The 20000-nt window shown below is 43.7% G+C and overlaps 1 protein-coding gene across 4 annotated transcripts in view; it reads right to left on the bottom strand.

Annotated features, from left to right (window-relative positions):
* LOC147008560 (lipopolysaccharide-responsive and beige-like anchor protein) overlaps positions 1-20000 on the bottom strand; it is a 597819-nt gene that overhangs the window by 488346 nt on the left and 89473 nt on the right. For all 4 annotated transcript variants that reach the window (XM_085864642.1, XM_085864638.1, XM_085864639.1 and 1 more), the window contains 6 exons: positions 17715-17823; positions 17536-17617; positions 17060-17183; positions 16484-16676; positions 15113-16063; positions 14685-14944 (listed from right to left, as the gene is read on the bottom strand). In XM_085864642.1, coding sequence (XP_085720768.1) covers positions 14685-14944; positions 15113-16063; positions 16484-16676; positions 17060-17183; positions 17536-17617; positions 17715-17823 — 1719 coding nt within the window. The remainder of the gene's footprint in view (positions 1-14684; positions 14945-15112; positions 16064-16483; positions 16677-17059; positions 17184-17535; positions 17618-17714; positions 17824-20000) is intronic.

Here is a 20000-nt window from a genome sequence, read left to right as displayed (position 1 = left end):
TAAATTAGAGGATAGATTGGAGGAAACAAAGGTAGAAATTACATTGGAGGGGGAAAATATGCGAAAAAAATTGGTAGATAAAATTGATGCAACGAACATTCGGGTTGATAAAGTGGATGAAGGCCTGGAACGTCCGTGCCTGTGTGGATGCTCGTATGCAGCTGCAAGTAGAAGAGTGGGGAGAGCTGAGGAAGCAAGGGATGAATTTGGCGGAGGAGGTAAAAGGATTGGAGGCTCGTTTGGACGAACAAGATAAAATTATGAGCCAAGATGAAGACTTGGATAAAGGCCTGGTAGAGCCCTCTTTTGTAAGTAGAGTGTCCGGGTTGGTTGAGGAGCAGCTACAAACTCGCGACGGAGCCTTGGAGGAGGTTGTGCGGGCCCAGAAGATCCTGCGGGAAGAGGTGAATCGGTCCATTCAACGTTTGGAACAGGAGGAAAAATTGACCCATGAGACCCTCGCCACAAAACATCTTTGGCCACAGTGGGCTCCGAAATTGGATACGCAGCCACAAGGGTGTTTGATCCCTGGGCTGGATTCGGACAAGGGAGAAACTGGGAAGCGGGCCACCGGAAAAGTGATCCCCCTGGTAAATTTTGATGGGTCAGGGAGCGTTGAAGCTTTTCTGACGCAATTTGAGTGCATTTCCCGATTAAACGGGTGGAATGAGCGGGAACGTACAGGGAATTTGGTGGCAACGTTGCGGGGACCAGCCGCAGATGTGTTAAACGTGATCGCGGAGGGGATATTGACCAGCTCCCACATTTGCGAGGCGTTGAGCCGTCGGTTTGGGTTCGCAGGAACTGTGATATGGTGCGGGCCCAAATCCAGCACCGCAGATTAAAGCCGGGTGAGACAGTGCAGGAGCTGGCACAGGACATTTACCAATCAGTTAGGATTGCGTATCAGGACCTAACAGTGGAGGCATGGGACAGACTGGCACTAGAGAAATTTTTAGCTGCTCTTCCGGATCCTGAGGTCCGAGCGCTAGTGGAGTTACAGGATCCACCCACCGTTCACCGAGCGGCTGAGTGCGCAGCCAGACTGGCCTCGTGGAGGCGGCCGGGTCGGGTGCCAGAGAGGCAATCGGTGACGGTCCGACAGGCGGAGATTCAGGATCAGGGAGAGGGGCTGGGAGAAATTGGCATTACCCAAATGTTTCAGGAAATTTGCCAGAAACTGTCAAGTTTGATAAGGGGTAATCCGGTAGTTAGTGCGCCAAAGCGGCGGGGTCCAGCCCAGCCAATAGAGCAATTCGATTATGGCCGAGGGGATCCGGAACCGGAAGAGACAATACACAGATACCCACGGGGGCCTTTTATGGGGAGTTGTTTCCGGTGCAGGCGAAGAGGACACGTGCAACGATATTGCCGGTACCCGGCGATGGAGGGACCCTCCAATAGACTTTCAAGCCCGGAAAGGATGAATCCTCCTGCTGAACCGCCAGGTCTATCCGAGGTGCCCTTTCATAGGTCGAGTCCGGAAATCACTGTCGGGGGTCGGGGAGACTAGATTGGGTTGAGCATATAGGACCATGCTCGGCTGCTGAGATTGTGGCGAAGTGCCTCCTTTGGTGAAAAAAGTTAATTGTGGGAAAATTGGCATGGGTTTGTAAGTTCTGCTGGGTTTTCGAGTGACAATAGGGACAGTGGGTAATTGGTAACAAAGTGGGCACAAGTGGCTGTCCAATGGCTGGTGCGTGGATCGGGTGAGGAGAAGTGCTGTGTGAGTTGTTTCACGTTAAGAAGTGAAATGTATGGTGCACACGTTGATTTTTTTATTGGACATGGTGTGGTAACAGGGAAGGTCATGGTCGGTGAAGCGTTAGAAATGCAGGTGTCACATGTAAGGCCGATGGGGTGGGGGGAGTCATGTGGATTTTGTGGGTGGGGATGATGTGCTTGTCCGCAGGGATTGCTGAAGCTCACGGTGAGCGGGAATTGCGACCCCCTTCAAGGAGATTCACCCCTGGTGGCTAATGGTGACAGTGTCTGGAGGCAACTGGGAGAGGGTCTGGTTGGGCGACCAAGGCGGGTAGGACCTTGGCGACCCAGGAAGGCCAGAGGAGCCAGTGAGACCCCTTCCAGTGTGTTGTACGGGGTTAGAGCTGATGGCTACCAGGGGGGTGGGAATCAAAGGGAGCGGGGCGGAGAAACGTCCGGGTTGGACTGAAGCTTACCTGTGGGCATGGTTGCACCTGAGATGCCCCCATCATCTTGTGGAAACCCACCCCACTGCCATGACGGGATTCAGCCTGCATCATTAAAATGGGGACCATGACCGAGAAATGTGATGATGACCATGGTGTGAGTGTTGTGAAGATATGTGAGTCCCACTCGATCCCGCACAACTTGACATGTGCAGCAAAGGGCATGATGTCCGCATAATTTTGGGGTCAAGCAAATTTGAAAATTGGCTCCCCAGGTAACGCTGGGTCTATTAACATCCACTGGGGGATGCGGTCAAGTGTAAATATCCCGTGAATAGTGTCGTTAAGGCTTAGAGTAGGAATGTAAAGTATAAGTGTTGTGTTTTTGTGGAACCTTTTGTTTCCCCTCCCCAGATCACTGGAAGAGTGTTGGACAGGAGCGATGATCCAGAGGATGGAGTGCAACTTTGCTCAGTGCTCTCATGTGATAAAATAAAATAAAAAATAAAAAATATATATATATATATATACATATATATATATATATATATACATACACACATATATATATATATATATATATATATATATATATATATATATATATATATATATATATATATATATATATATATATATATATATATATATATATATATATATACATACACACATATATATATATATATATATACATATATATATTCATACACACATATATATATATATATATTACACATATATACAATATAACATGAAGCATATAATAATCTTTTTAATGCACGAAAACTGTCGATTCAACCAAAAGAAGTCAGGATTAAGGGGGTAAAAATGACTGAACTATTTGCTATAATATTCGACCCCAACCCCCCCCCCCCCCCCCAGAAAAAAAAATCAACAGTAACAACTATTTTAAAAAAATGTAAAATCATGGAGGGATGGAATTCAAATCAAAATCATAAAACAGAAAACAGTGAGCATTTGAAATTCACTAATATTAAGATAAAACATTTATAATTATCTTCAAAAGAAGTGGCACAAATACAAATCGCGACACTAACTGATGGGAAGCTCGAAATTGGCTGGTCGAGTGATTGTGAAGCCGGGCATGGCCATCGTATAGTCCCAATGACGATGCTGCTCCAGTGGGTGATAAGCACTGATGTCTGTGTACTATCTCACTCATGGGCATCCGCAGAAAAAAAATGCAGGGGGGGGGCAATGTTCTCCTGAGATCGCCGTGTGAAGTGTGAAGACATCTTTTTGCTAAGATTACTGTAAATAACAGAACAAAATGTTAACAATTCTTCAGGTAGAAGACACACGATTGATCGAATGTCATGATATTTGGCGTGGAAGATAGTGTTTTTTCGTGCATTCCTTCTGTGTTGCGGCTATTTATTTTATTTCAGTAACAAAACTCATGCTAATTTTCGACGTTGGATTTTATACAAAATAATCAAACTAAATGCTCTTGATTTGATTGTTATAGAGTCTGGGAAAGACCAGTGTATTAAATTTGTATTGTTATGTTAACCTCATTTTTCTTATTTTTTAGGAATATGAAAGGGATATCAGGAGGTTCTTTAAAAAACGAAAGTCTGATGACTCTGACAACAATCAAGACACCCCGGGTACATCGGAGATGCATGTTGAACCAGCAGAGCAGCGCAGAGGGGGACATCACGAGCAGTTACTCACAGCAACCAATCAGATACCACCCCTAACACCACTTGCGAAAGTGGCCAATGACTTGCCTCATCATCTGAACATTGGATCATACGTCAAAACCACAGAACATTTGACCAATAATCGAAGATATGACCTCCTGATGAACACATACGTCCCACCAACTGATTACACCTATCAGAACAATTCACAGCTCCCGCTGTTTCCGCCACACGTGGATAAACCAATATTCTCCATGGCTGGCCTACTCAAGTCACTTGAAAGGTGCTCTGTGCAAATACTGTGTGCCGTTCCCTCAACCAGTGCACCGAGGTCTAATGAGTGCGTTCATCGTGACTCTTTTTGTTAAATACAAAGACTTCAATGAGTGCGCGAGGAAGTACATGCTTTCCTCCTGGCACAAAGGCGCACTGCAAGATGCCAACAATTTCCTCACCACCGTGCAAAGGCCAGAGTTGACCATCGTGAGCCAGATGGACCGAGCGTCAACAAAGCAGTCACTCAAAACCGAGAGAAACTGTTCCCCATACTATCCAGCATTCTGTTCTGCTGCAGCCATGACATTGCATTGAGGGGGAAGGAGAGTACATCGGGGAACCTCTGTGACCTACTGCGATTCAGGATAGAAGCAGGGGACACGGTCCTGAAGGATCACATGGAGGGCGCAAGCAAAAATGCGAGATACACATCAGTTTGTGTACAGAACGAGCTGATAGTTCTCTCCGAAGAAGTAGTAAGAGACAATATTGTGAAAGCTGCAAATGAATCAAATGGATTCTCTATCATTGCAGATGAAACTGCTGACACATCAGGCACCGAGCAACTGTCCATTGGAGTACGATTTGTTGCCCTGCAGGAACAACGGAATGACTCAGCCACCATACGTGAGGAATTCCTTGGATTCATTCCACTGGAGAGGGTGGACGCTGCAACAATTGCAGATGCTATCATCGACCAAGCAAAAAAATTTGGTCTTAACCTTGACAAGCTCCACGACCAAGGCTACGATGGATGCTCAACCATGGCAGGAAAAGACAATGGTGTACAGGCCCGTATCAGGAACACCTATCCCAAAGCTGTTTTCGTGCACTGCTCTTCACATCGACTGAATTTGGTGGTTCATGATCTGAATTCTGTCGCAGATGTGAGGAATACAACTGGAACTGTGAAATCTATCATTAAATTCTTCCGTGACAGTCCCAAGCGCAGGAGACTGGTTCCAAATATACCTTTGTTGTGGGAAACCAGATGGAGCGCAAAGTACAAAAGCATCCGTATCTTTTCAGAGAACTTTTGTGATATCTATGCACAACTGGAGCAACTGGAGGCAAACCAGCATGAGTCACAGAGTACGCATCAGACGGCGTATCAGCTGAGGTGTGCTGCAGGAACCACAGTGTTCCTCATCTGTCTGAAGATCATTGCGAAGTACTCAGCGATGTTGGAGCCAGTGACCCAACAGCTGCAGGCAGTCGACATGGACATGATGGGAGTCCGAGATCACATCGACCTGTTGATGAAGGCTTTCCGAGCTCACAGGGTTGGTGCAGACCGTGGGTTTTCAGAAGATGTCATCCCTGAGGTGAAAACCTTGGCAGAAGCACTTGGCATAGACTTGACGATACCTCGGCGATGCGCACGCCAGGTCCACCGGCCGAATGTAGGAGGCTCCTTTGAGGAGTACTATTGCCGCACCATCTATGTCCCGTACATGGATTCCTTGAGCCAGTCTCTGGAAAGTCGCTTTGGTGAAAGTAACATGCCATATTTTCACATTTTCGCACGACATCAGAGAGAAATGCAGCAAACAGAAAGAGATGAATTCAAGCACATCGTTTCATCTGTCAAGGAAATGTATGGCATTGACAACCTTGTAGAAGAAGGTCTAGCGTGGTATGACGTGCAGAAGCATAAGCCACTGGATGACAACTCTCTGGGTATGATCGAGCTGGTGAAGCAGACCACTCTGTTCCCTGGTGTGCGCAAGGCTATCCTCATCGCACTGACTCTGCTTGCAACATCATGTACAGTGGAAAGGTCCATCAGCACACTGCGCAGGGTGAAGACCTGGTTAAGATCAACGATGAGTGATAAACGTTTGTCCGGCCTCTGCATGCGAAGTGTCCACCGCGACAAAGTGAACATCCAGAAGACCGAGCTAATGAACAGGGTCATTGACAATTTCGGAAGATATCCCCGACGGCTCCAATTCCTGTTCCAAGAGTAGTAACCTGCTCTAACTGAATGAACTGTTGAGAAATGTTTATGTTATTTTATTCATTTTGTATTTTCCATGTAATTTTTTCAAATTTTTGATTTTCCAGGGGGGGGGGCAAATGCCCCCCCCCCTTGCCCCTCCCTGCGGACGCCCATGATCTCACTCATCTGCATATGTGTGCTTTGCGTTCTTTAGCCACTCTTTTCTATTCCCCCTCAGAAATTTTTTTTTTAATGTAAAAAGATGAATGAAATCTCAAAAAAAAAGTTAGGAATGACACCACAATCCTCATGGATTACCATCACATCTTTTGATATCTCTCTGTATGTATGTATATATATATATATATATATATATATATATATATATATATGTATATATGTATATATGTATATATGTATATATGTATATATGTATATATATATATATATATATATATATATATATATATATATATATATATATATGTATATGTATATGTATATGTATATGTATATATATGTATATATGTATATGTATATATGTATATATGTATATATATATATATATGTATATATGTATATATATATATATATGTATATGTATATATGTATATGTATATGTATATATATATATATGTATATATATATATATATATATATATATATATATATATATATATATATATAAATATTTTGGCACACCCCTTTCTTTGTTCCACCATCAGATTTTTGTTACTGCATGAAATGAAACAAGATTTGGCACAGAAACTCATGATATTATTGTCTTCCTTAAAAGAGGCCCCTCAAAATTCGTTTTGATGCATTTTCACAAACTCCAAAGGATTCCATTCAAATTCGGTACGATTATGGCTTTTGGTCCAACTTAGGTCATTGGCTATAAATTTTTTCCATAACACTTCCGATATTCGAAAAAAAAAAAAAAATCGATAAATCGATATCCCTTATGGGATTTTCCATTCAAATCCACTCAAGTTTAAGGCCTATGGGGCACGCAAATTTCCACTTTGCCCCGGGCGCTGTTTACCTCCGCTACGCCAAGCTGTTAGGGTTCGGGTTTGGGTTAGCTACCCTAACACTTACCCTAACCCTAACAGCTAACCCTAACAGCTTTTCAGAAAATTTGCAAGAAAGCGCGGGAAACGCCAGGCTTTACAACTAGTGTATGTATATATATATATATATATATATATATATATATATATATATATATATATATATATATATATATATATATATATATATATATATATATATATATATATATATATATATATATATATATATATATATATGTTTTGAAACGCAAGAGAAACTTACCACTTGTTTGAAATGTAATAAAATTGTAACAGTTCAAAATAAAACAAACCAACAATTGCTAATTGAAACATTGGCATGTCAAGTTTTTAACCAAGATACACCCACCATCTCATTAGTTTGTTCTACAGTACAGAACAGCACAGGGTGCAATGTCAGTCCCCTTTCAATAGCGTGTGTGGCCACCATTGTTTTGGATACAAGCAGTGCATCGTCGGCGCATACTGCCTACCAGTCTTTGGATGGATTGCTGCTGGATTCTGTCCCACTCAGTCCTCAATGTCTGAAGCCATCTGACTTAGAACCATCTGCCTGTCCTGCCTTGCAGTGGTGACTCGGCTTCCCTGATCGAGGTCTGTCATCTGCAGAGTTGTGGAGGGTGTCTCTGTCCACCAGGGCCAATATCGTCTGGTGTGAACAGCCAAGGCGACGTGCCACCTCACGCTAGCTCAATCCGCCTTGCAGCATGCCCAAGGCACACTGCCGTTGATCCCTTGACAATCGTTGTATGTTGATTGAAATGCCCATTTTACACTGGCCTTTTTAAAGCCAATATCAAGACATCACGTGCAGCTCATTAAAATCATCCCATACCCCTTGGCTAATCACTGACAGTCAAAACAGCTGTTCAACAGCGGTGCTATGAAGTGACCAGTGAAGGTTCAAGTGACCATCAGTGACCATTTTGTCTGACAGTGAGGACACTCTTGTCCACAAATAAGTTCACACATTTACTACACGCAGTGTTATTGTTGATATTTAAAGGTTTAAAAGGTGGTAAGTTTCTTTTGCGTTTCAATATATATATATATATATATATATATATATATATATATATATATATATATATATATATATATATATATATATATATATATATATATATATATATATATATATACATATATATACATATATATGTATTGTTACAGCTGTGGAAATTCGCAAAGCACCATTCAGGACCCGTAGGTGAGATATCTCTGAAGTACATGTGTAGTTTGCCCAAACCCGTTGTCTAGAGGGAATTTATGTGATTCATTCGGGTTGCGACGCTTTGAGATAGCCGTTTTTCTGTTCTATCTTTATTTTGAACCAACCACGTCTCAACCGCCATCACACAACAACCACCTTAACAACCACGCCAGCCATCTTCACCAACTACAACGCCAACAGCCACGACCTTCACCTTCACAACTCAATCCCGCAAACATCGCATCACCGTCATTCCCAAACGGCACCATAATCGTAAAACCACCACCGAAAACCCTCCACCACCCTCACCTCTCTCCTTCTACGGCCATTCCCGCACCACCTGTGAACACTGAGCGTCGGGCTGTCTTGGGCCCGTTCAGCGATACGCACCGAGCCGCGAGCGCAAATAGCGGCCTTTCCGAGGAAAATTCGGATCAGGAACGCTACACGCCCACTTTTGCTCCGTCCAATTAGCAAGCGCGGAGCGGCTTGGCCCCGCCTCCAGGCGTGTCTGTGTGAAATCGATATATGCAAATTCTAGGATCAGGGGAGATTCACGCCCCCTTTCCTCCGACCAATGGGCGAGCGTGGCTCCGCCCCCGAGGTCATCCTGATCTGGATATTTGCATGTTGTTTTCTCGTGCCGGCCTATAAAACGGCGAGCGCAAGGCAAATCAGGGGAGAGTGAGTCAAGTCATCGGTGTGGCAGAGAGTCGAGTGGGGTGGCGAAGTCATCGGTGAGGCAGGAAGAGTTGGGTTCTGGAGTCGGCTGAGAAGAGTTGCGGGAAGAGGCAAAGGAGCTCAGGTCCAAGGCGAGAAGAACGGCGGTTGGCGACGAGGTCACGGTGTGGGATCGCTCGTCGCGGAACCCAAGCCAGCCAGCCATTCTCCCTCCCCCAGGGCATCAACAATTCCCCCTTTCCCCCGCGCTGAGATAGTGCAACAAGGGGGCCCCGTTCCCATCCCACTCCAAATGTCGTGCCAACGAAGCCTGCCAAGGAGCACGGAGTCGGGGCACAGCCACATCTGCGGCTCGTCCGCCAACGCGTCACGAGGACGCAGGTAGGACCCCCCCCCCCCCGTCTCGCGGACCTGGCCGCTCCTCCAGGTCACGCACACAATTGGCCTACAAGCCTGTCTGCCCCCTTGTCTATGAGGGTGGCTTCTTTCCTTTGCTTTTGAGTAAATGTGTGTTGGCGCCGTCTGTAAAGTAGAACTGTATAAGTGTTGCCGTGTGTGCGCGTAGTCGGTAGTAACTCTGTGTCATTGTTGCATTTGTTTTGGTTGCTATATGTGCATTTTGACTGTTTGGCTGTGTATATGTGCTTTCCGTGTGCCGAGAAATAAATGTGCTTTGTGTGAACTGTTTTCCCATTTCGCTTCATCTTTTCTTTATTGACCCTCCATCCTGCTTCACGAAAAGGGTTCGTAGTGGGCTTAATACGCCCGGTAATTAATCGGAACCGTCGAGGCTGACGATTACACCGCTCGGTTATCACTGTAGCACGGAACGGACCGCTGAAGCGGTCCGTGTCCGGAGTCGACCTACGGCGAGGTACGATCGCCCGGTTTACCATCCACGTGGGTACTTAGGTAGGTCGAGTTTGGCGAACAACCCTATCCTACACGGGTGGCCGATTGGCACGATTGTGGTGAGGTCGAAAGGCCCACCCGTGACTGGCTCCGGGCGATAGTTCTCGGAGGGTCACGACTGAATTGTCCGTCCGGTGGGCGACGCGGTCGCGATTCGAGTGACGCGGCCGTCCGCACGCCGGCGGGCGCGAATTCGCAACAATATATATATATATACATATATATATACATATATATATATATATATATATATATATATATATATATATATATATATATATATATATATATATATTGTTGCGAATTCGCGCCCGCCGGCGTGCGAACGGCCACGTAACTCGAATCGCGGCACGTCGCCCACCGGACGGACAATCCAGTCGTGACCCTCTCGGACTAACGCCGGGAACCAGTCACGGGTGGACCTTTTGGTCTCACCGCGATCGTGCCAATCGGCCCCCGCGTGGGATAGGGTTGCTCGCCAAATTCGACCTACCTAAGTACCCACACGGAGGGTAGACCGGGCGATCGCACCTCGCAGCAGGTCGACTTCGGACACGGGCCACTTAAGCGACCCGTTCCGTACTATCGGGATAACCGAGCGGTGTTATTCGTCGACCTCGACGGTTCGATTAATTATCGGGCGTCTTAACCCACGACCAACCCTTTACGTGAAGCAAGATGAGGATTCAATGAAAGAAATGACGAAGTGAAGCGGGAAAACAGTTCAATAATAAGCACATTTATTTCGCGATGAACGGAAAGCACACATATACAATTCCACCAAAAGCACATGGAAAAGAAGAAGACAAAAAGCAAATGCGACAATGCAGATCTATCCGACTACTGGGCACTCGGCAACACTTATACAATTTTACTTCACAGACGGCGCCAACAACACACATTCCCAAAGCAAAAGAAAAGAGAACCACCCTCCAGGATGAGGGGGTAGGCGGGCCTGGGGCAGAGACCGTGTCGGGCCGACCCGTCTGATGATGAGACGCGGAGCGGCGGTGGTGCCTCAACTCCGCGGGCCTCGCGGACGGTGTCTGGTAGGGGGTGGGAAGGGGGCCCCCTTTTGTCGCACTATCTCAGCGCGGGGGGAAACAGGAGGGGGTTGCTGATGCTCGGGGAAAGGAGGATTTCACACAATCTCGGGTCCCGCGACGAGCGTCTCCACCACGACCTCGGTCGCGCCGCCGGCCTTTCTCTCCACAGTTCCCCGAATCCGACGCGAGCACCCCCTCGTCCGCCTTCGCCTTCGCCGCCTCTCCACAGCTCCGTCCTCTTCACTCCGACTCCGCGAACTCCCAACTGCAACGAACTGCTTCTCAACTTCCAACTCTTCCTCCGCTTCCAACTCAACTCTTCCTCCTGCGAACTGAACTGCTTCGACTGACGAACGCGGCCCCTTATATCCCCCGTGGCCTCGCTCCTTCATCTTTGACCCTCTGCCTCCGACCTTTCACCTCTCTTGCTGGCTCCCCATTGGCCCGAGGAAAAGTGGGCGTGAATGCTTTTTGATCCATGAATTTGCATATAGCGACAGCCCTCCAACGCCCTGGAGGCGGGGCCAAATCGCCCCTCGCTCACCGATTGGACGGAACAAAAGTGGGCATGAGTCGTTTTTGATCCGTTTTTCTTCGGAAAGTCCGCGATGCTTTTGAACACGCTGCACGGTGCGCGCCTTACACGAGTCCAGCATCGGTGCCCACGAGTGGCGCGAGATGACGGTGATGCGATGGTGGTGAGTTGTGACGGTAAAGGTCGTGGCGGTTGTGGTGAAGCGGCGTTGTGGTTGGTGGTTGTTGTTGTGATGGCTGTTGAGACGTGGTTGGTGGTGGTAATAATGGCGGTTGGTCCAAAATAAAGATAGTAAAAGAAAAACGGCTATCCTGAAGAGTCGCAGCCCTCATGAATGACATTTATTCCCTCTAGACAACGGGTTTGGGCCTAACTACACATATACTTACCGAGATATCTCACCTAAGGGACCTGAATGGTGGTTTGCGAATTTGGTCAACCACAACAATATATATATATATATATATATACATATATATACATATATATACACATATATACATATATATATATATATATACATATATACATATATATACATATATATATATATATATATATATATATATATATATATATACATATATATACATACATATACATACACATGTATTTTGAGGTCATATATATATATACATATATATACATATATACATATATATACATATATATATATATATACATATATATACATATATATACATACATATACATATATATACATACATATATATACATATATATACATATATATACATATATATATATACATATATATATACATATATATATACATATATATATATATATATATATACATATATATATACATATATATATATACATATATATATACATATATATATATACATATATATATATACATATATACATATATATATATACATATATACATATATATATATATATATATACATATATATATATATATATATCCCTACCTTTGGGGGTTATATTTTTATCCTTGTCTGTTTGTCTGTTCGAAGGAAGTCTCAAATAGTTGTGTACGGATTCGGACTAAACCTGGTGGACAGGTTGGGTGTGTGACAAGGACGAATCGATTCAATGTTGGTGAACATCCGAATGCAGATCTAGTTACGAGAATTTTTTTCATTGAATGTGATTCTTCACCATTGAGAGATAGGATCAAAAACAATATACAGTAATCCCGTTTCTCGCGGGGGTTACATTCCAAACCTCCCCGCGCTAAGTGAAAATCCGTGATGAATGGACCCCTCCCCAAAAACAAAAAAAATCGACTCGTCTGGTCTGGTCGGTTTGGCAGCGATTGGGTTTGAGGTGCCGGAGATCGACTCGTCTGGTCTGGTCGGTTTGGCAGTGATTGGGTTTGAGGTGCCGGAGATCGACTCGTCTGGTCTGGTAGGTTTTGAGGTGCTGGGTACGAGCAGTGCTCGTCCAACGGCGGCAAACCTTTTTCCTTCCCAAAGCATATATCGAGCACCTTCACCTTCTCCTGGAGTGTCCCAGGACCTTCCTCTGGCGCTTCGGTTCCTTTCCAGAAGCCTTCGAAGGTGCAGGGCGTTTGGGCGGCATCGTGGGGCTTGGAGAAAAAAACGTAGAAAATATTCGAAGTTCACAAATGAAACTTTGTCTCGTGCGTTGTATGACTGGTCGAGCACCACGCATTATAATTTATTGCTTAAATAATTTATATTTTATATATTATTACCGCGATGTACCGGGGGAATCCGCAGAAAAAATTAGTTACGTTCCAAGGGAAAACCCGCGATGAACCGGGGTCGCGATAGGTGAACCGCGATGAAGCGGGGGTTGACTGTATTGCCTGATATTTCAGAAGGTTGTGGACGAAATGACAAAACTTGGTGGATGAGATTGGTCGTTGACAAGAACAAACCCATTGGATTTTGTATGAAGTCTGGATCCAGATCCAGCCTCTCAGTGGAGTACAAAACATAAACTGCTCAGCCTGGCACAGTTATGCGCTATACCAAGTGCTGTCCTAGTTTTTCATGTGACCATTAATTGTGATCAAACATAACAGTGGGTTGACATCTAATGTGGGTGGAGGCATATCCATTGCGCATTCACATCAATTCTACTATCTTGTTTGTCAATTAAATCTGAAACCCATTTCTCAAAGAATATATATATATATATATATATATATATATATATATATATATATATATATATATATATATATATATATATATATATATTTAATTAAATCTGTGTTTTTCCTCAGGGCAGAATTTCCAAAGTTGAACAAAAGTAAATCTCCAAAGCTGATATCTGAGGATTGCCATTTTGTGACATGGCATCTTGGTCTGAAATGAGTTTAAGTAAGTCAAGAGATTGTGATGTCTGAGTGCAGCAGTATTTCCTCAGTGCACAGTAAGGACGATGACTTCGAAAAAGTGTGTGACAGTATAAGAAACAAAATGGCCGATGAGGTGGTAATCCAACTGAACTTCATTAAAACAGAGGTCAATGATGACGGCAGACACCAATCCAATTCGGAAAACTCTGATGGTAACTTCAAGAATGATTCATTCATGCATATTAAGAAGGATGGCTGGTGAATAAGCCATATTCTCTGATGAACAAAGGACGAAAATTTTTAGGATGCTTTTCAACTTCCTTTGGGGCCCCATGTAGTAAAGACCTTGTCACAGGCAGATTTCCATGATGCCGAGTGAGAACGAGAATGTTGGAAAAAGTGATTGAATCTTCTGTGAGTGGGATTAGCCACCCCCTTCCACCCCCCCCACCCCACACACACACACAAACATACACACACACCTGATTGAAAGCCAAACACAATATAGCAAACCAAACCAGACTCGGTGGCATAATGGCTGGAGCGTCTGCTCTGCGTCAAGGAAGTCGGCGGTTCGAATCCAGGCCGAGTCACATCAACGATTTTCAAAATGGTGTGCACTGCTTCCTTGCTTGATGCTCAGTATTTGAAAGGACAGAGCATGGACAGACAACCATAAGTTGGCAATACGAGCACAGGCTTTGATAGACCTAATGGTCTCCTCCTGTGCCAAAGTTCCTTTGCAGTAGCTTTACCTTCAGATGCTATCTGACATGCAATAAACCCTTAAAGATAATAACAGGGGCCTCAACCATCAATATCCTCGAAAATATATCACATACCTCCTCCACGTGTGCACTTCTGACTCAAGCGTGAAGAGCAAATCTGCCAAGAGATGTTGGTGAATGGGAGACCACACAAACTCAGGCACACGAAATGTTGCAGCCTGCGTGCCTGCACTAAAAGTGCCTCCAGCAGAGGTGTTGCGCTGACCAGATGCAAAAGACCGTCGAACATTTTCAGGGAGCTGTGAAGGATCAAAGTTGAGCGCTACTCCAGGATGACCACCCTGCTGAGGAGATGGCTTGCTGCATTGCACAAACTGACAAAAAGTTCAAGAAGTTACTGAAGTTTAATGAAGTTTCAGCATTATCTTTGTTTATTTTTATCTCTCTGAACACTTGTGTACTACACAGCTTCAATATAAAATAAAAAAATAAAAAACTCGAGAATTGCATTATTTAAAATGTTTCAGGAAAATAATACTCACTGTGTTTGAAACATTTGTTTGGATGCATGCCGCAAAACTCTCCTTTTCCAGTTTTGAGGTCATATTGTCTTGCGTCGCTTCATCCCCATCTGTATTTTCTTCCTCAGCTTTAGCAGCAATCACAGAATCCAGGTTTCCAGCTTTGTCTTCTTCTGAACTTTGTGCATCATTTGGTGCCTCCGTTTGAAGAGTTGGAGCTAACTGGCACCCTTCATACTCCCCCCCAAGGGCTTCAAGTTCACCAATCGCTGTTTTGCAAGCCTCGTTCACAAGCACTCGAGCAGTCTCAATGATAATCTCTTCTCTGTCATTCATGCTTTTTCCTTCTGTGCTCCTGTTTTTGCTTGTCACATCATGATCAGATTGTTTTACCACTTCCAGCTGCGTCAATGACAAAGTCGCTTCTCTTTGCGCATCTGCATTTCTCTCTCCAGATATCGACCCAGTCTGGTGGATGTCATTCGGCATTAACATGATCCCTCTTTCCGAGTTAATCACCACCTTTTCATCATCTTGCTTTTGCAAAAGGTATTCATTGTCATCAGCTTTGTTTTGTAAAACATGCTCTTCACTCCCTCTTAGCTCAACTGCATCATTTACTTGCTTCTTACAAGCCACACCATCAAGCTGCATCTGCGCCTCCTGACAATCTTTGCTATCCTGCTCCATCGATGACTTCAGCTCGTGAGCTACTACTTCATTATTCGCTGCTCCATGATGTTTTCCTTCTTGTTTAGCATCAAACATAATACCCTGCTCAGCATCTTCCACACCAGAAGTGGACTGACACACAACTTTTTCCATGATGTGCACTTCTTGGCTCGTGGTGTCTTGGCCATTGACAGCACGAGCCTGTCCTGACCTTGGCCCACTCTCAAGATTCGCTTCTTCCTTCGCCCGCATCTCGGTGTACAAGCGCTCAAGGCGCTGAGTATGTGCTTCATACGCCACCTGCCACCAAGTAAAGTCAAGGGCACTCTATCAACTTGGACATCATACAATTCTGCATAGTTGCCAATGTTTAAACCTCATTTGCAATAGGTAAACCCCAAACCTCAAGTGTGGGATATTGGCAATGATGCAAACTATCAAAAACAAGACAAAGTCAAAGGAAAATAAAAATCTGTGAAGCAAGCACACCAAATATGAAATGCTGCAAACCAGGAATGGCTTAACCAATCAAAGAATCTGGTTTGATTTTGAAAAACCGAACCAAGAACACCGAGTTAATCATCTTGCAACAATGCTAATGAGTCATAAAACTACTGTATTAGCTCAAAACCAAAATTGTGATCCTGCACACATAAACCAATACCACGAGTCACCATTAATTCCAAAAAGTGCTGAACATAATTCAGGTAAAGTCTTTGCCTTGGCATGTGCGATAGACAAGGTGTCCACCCAGACCCTCCAGCCACCCCACTCGAACTTGAGGGCGTGATACATAAGCATTCGCAAGAGAGAGAAAATTGACTCGGTGACGTGCTTCTCATCAGGAGTACTCGGGACCAGAAACATCAGTGAGAACATCCAGTCCTGCCAAATGGAGCACTGCAGCAAACTCCTGATCACACAAACAAATGACAATGAACTGACAACCAAGACTTCTTGTTTACCTCAGTGTGGTGATAATTCCAATCAATGAACTCCACATGGTTATTAAAAAAAGAAAAGGCAAATATCAAGTCACACTGTTCGACGTACAACAGAAATTACAAGTGCAAGAACAAGATATAACAAAATATAACAAAATAATTGGAGCAGGAAGCACTTTAGAAGAGTAATTAACCAAATGGAATGGAGAAAGAAAATAATTTCAGGATTGATAGAACTTAGGGTGGAAGATGTGCAATCCAGAATTCAGGATTTGAACTGAAACGAAAAAAAAACCTGCAGATAAAGTTCTTTATAAGGTACTGCCAATCTGTCTATGGAAAACAGATGTACCTCCTGTTGTCACGGTTGTTGTTGAAGAGCTTTATCATATCCGATAGAAAAACTTTCTTCACTCCTATGTTATCCAAACCAGACGAAGAGTTCCTCAGCAAGTTGGCCACCACCTTGAGGATCACTGCACAGCAAATAAACGGGCCTCATGCTGAATGAGATGTTTACATGTCACCACACTCAACTGAATTGAATCACGAAGTTTTCTACAGTTGGGCTGAACACAAACTGCAATGGGGAAATCGTGTGACTCGTAACATATTAAATCTATGGGTGGATTGGAGGACGGGGGGAGGGGCAGGGGGGGGTGAGAGTCATCGATCATGAACTCACTTTGAATTTTTGCAACTTGAATGACATGCTCTGCTTATAAAGGGCAATTTGTTACAGGGATGACAGCATCAACTTGCAGAAAAAATGTAGGGCAAAAAAATTTAAAAGACAACTCTATTTACAATACAGCTCACAACACTCACAAGGATTCTGGATCTTGACGGAGGAGTCGGGCTCTGGATGTTTTTTGTGCATAACTTGAGTACACAAATTTTCTGTCATTACCTGCATGCAGAATGCAAACCTGATTATTAGTACACGTTTAATGCAATATAATTCTCCATGAGTACCAAGACTAAAAGTGCAGCAACTGGGACAATACCTCAAACAAAACATTGTACATAGTCAAAGAGAGCTCGTCGGTGTGGAGAGAAAGTCGCTCTTCCAACAAGTTGAACAAGTTGTGCGTGTTCATCACTTCTGCTTTGCGCCTGCACACAAGTATTCATTCACGTACATGGAAAAGTAAGATTCTTATCTTGAATAAACTTTTCAAAACTCAATAACAAAACAGTTTTACACGATTATTTTAATGGGTGTACCTGGGTGGTTCTGAAAGTAGTAATCATGATGATGATGTCAATCTTATTACTATTTATGACACACATAGTACAAGTCATGTGTGTGTGTGTGTGTATGTATATATATATATATATATATATATATATATATATATATATATATATATATATATATATATATATATATATATATATATATATATATACATATACATATATACATACATATATACATACATATATATATATATATACATACATATATATATATATATAGTTCTCATCAAATCTCTGTTTTGATACGAGTGGCCGGGCTGAAGAATCCAAGTCAGAGGTGACACTTTGGTGTGCGTATGCGCAGGACTTACGTCCATTGGAGGAGCGCTCGTCACGCTCCACACATTTTAATATTAAGTATATATGTATGTATGGATATAGATAGATAGAGATAAACATATACACATATATACAAACATACACAAACTGTCAGACCCTGCTATTTGCGGTGCTGAAAAATGCCGTGGACGTCAGGGTCTGCAAACGTTGGGGCATTTGAAGAAAAAAAATTTTTAAACATATTTTAACATGGTCTCGGCTCAAGTAAGAGCGATTACACAAAACAAATCAGGACACAACATAACAAAGGGAACAGCAAGAGAAACAGGAAACAATCAGGGTGGAGGGAGAAAGTACATGGAGATGGACAAACAAGGGATACAGGCAACGATGAGCTGTAAGGAAGAACGCAATGGGTGAACAATATGGATACATAAGCAAAATTGTGTTTGACCAGTTTGTGATTTTGTCAAGGTTTGAGGAGAGGGAAGAGGCTGCTGCCTGTCTGTCAGAAGGATGAGAGATGTCACGGCAGAGAGTGGAGTCGTCACCAAAGAGATAGAGGATTTTCCCGAGAGTCAGTGAGATCATTGATGAACATTAGGAATACTATGGCACCGAGAACACTGCCTTGGGGTACTCCAGCCTTGACAGGGAGAGGAGATGAAAGGGTTCCGTTGAGAGCTATGTGTTGGCGACAAGGGTGGAGGAAGTCAGTAATCCAAGAGTGGTGTTGGCTTTGGATTCCATAGGCAGAGTTTGGAGAGCAAGGTAGGATGACAGACTGTATCAAAAGCTCGAGACATGTCCAGAGATACAGCCCTGATCTCATGTCTGACATTGAGGGCCTCCACCATTGTTGGGAGAGTAAAAGCAGCATGTCCAAGGTAGAGTGACCAGGTCTGAATCCAAATTGATGATCTGGGATGAGGTTGTTGGAGAAAAGGAAGGATTTTATGTCAACTGTGATGATGGATTCCATAACCTTGCTGATGATTGGAAGTAAGCTAATTGGGCTGCAGTTAAAGGGATCTGTTTTGTACCTTTTCATGTAATGCTGTGATGTTGGCTGATTTCCAATTTTTCAGGTGGATGTAGAAGAGCAGCCCTGAAGTCGTAAAAAAAAAAAAAAAACTAGAAATGCCACTTTATAACTGCTGGCAGTGATGACCGGGTACCCAGACGTCCACCTTTGATACAACATGAGACTTAAATAATAGTCGCAAAGTTTCGCATCGATAGGATAAGTGGTTCCAGAGAAAACAATATTTAATATTGTTCTTGAATCCAACATGGCAACCAAACCATGCGATCTATCAATTATTCACTTAGATTAGAATATATATATATATATATATATATATATATATATATATATATATATATATATATATATATATATATATATATATATATATATATATATATATATATTGTTGCGGATTTCGCGCCCGCCGGCGTGCTGACGGCCACGTAACTCGAATCGCGGCACGTCGCCCACCGGACGGACAATCCAGTCGTGACCCTCTCGGACTAACGCCGGGAACCAGTCACGGGTGGACCTTTCGGTCTCACCGCGATCGAGCCAATCAGCCCCCGCGTGGGATAGGGTTGCTCGCCAAATTCGACCTACCTAAGTACCCACGCGGAGGGTAGACCGGGCGATCGCACCTCGCCGCAGGTCGACTTCGGACACGGGCCACTTAAGCGACCCGTTCCGTACTATCAGAATAACCGAGCGGTGTTATCGT

This window comes from Eptatretus burgeri, chromosome 18 (assembly GCF_056783735.1).
Source record: "Eptatretus burgeri isolate ZD-2024b chromosome 18, Ebu_testis_v1, whole genome shotgun sequence".
NCBI classification, from domain to species: Eukaryota; Metazoa; Chordata; class Myxini; order Myxiniformes; family Myxinidae; genus Eptatretus; species Eptatretus burgeri.
The sequence above is the reverse complement of the archived record's forward strand: the minus strand, read 5'-3'. Positions and strand labels throughout refer to the sequence as shown.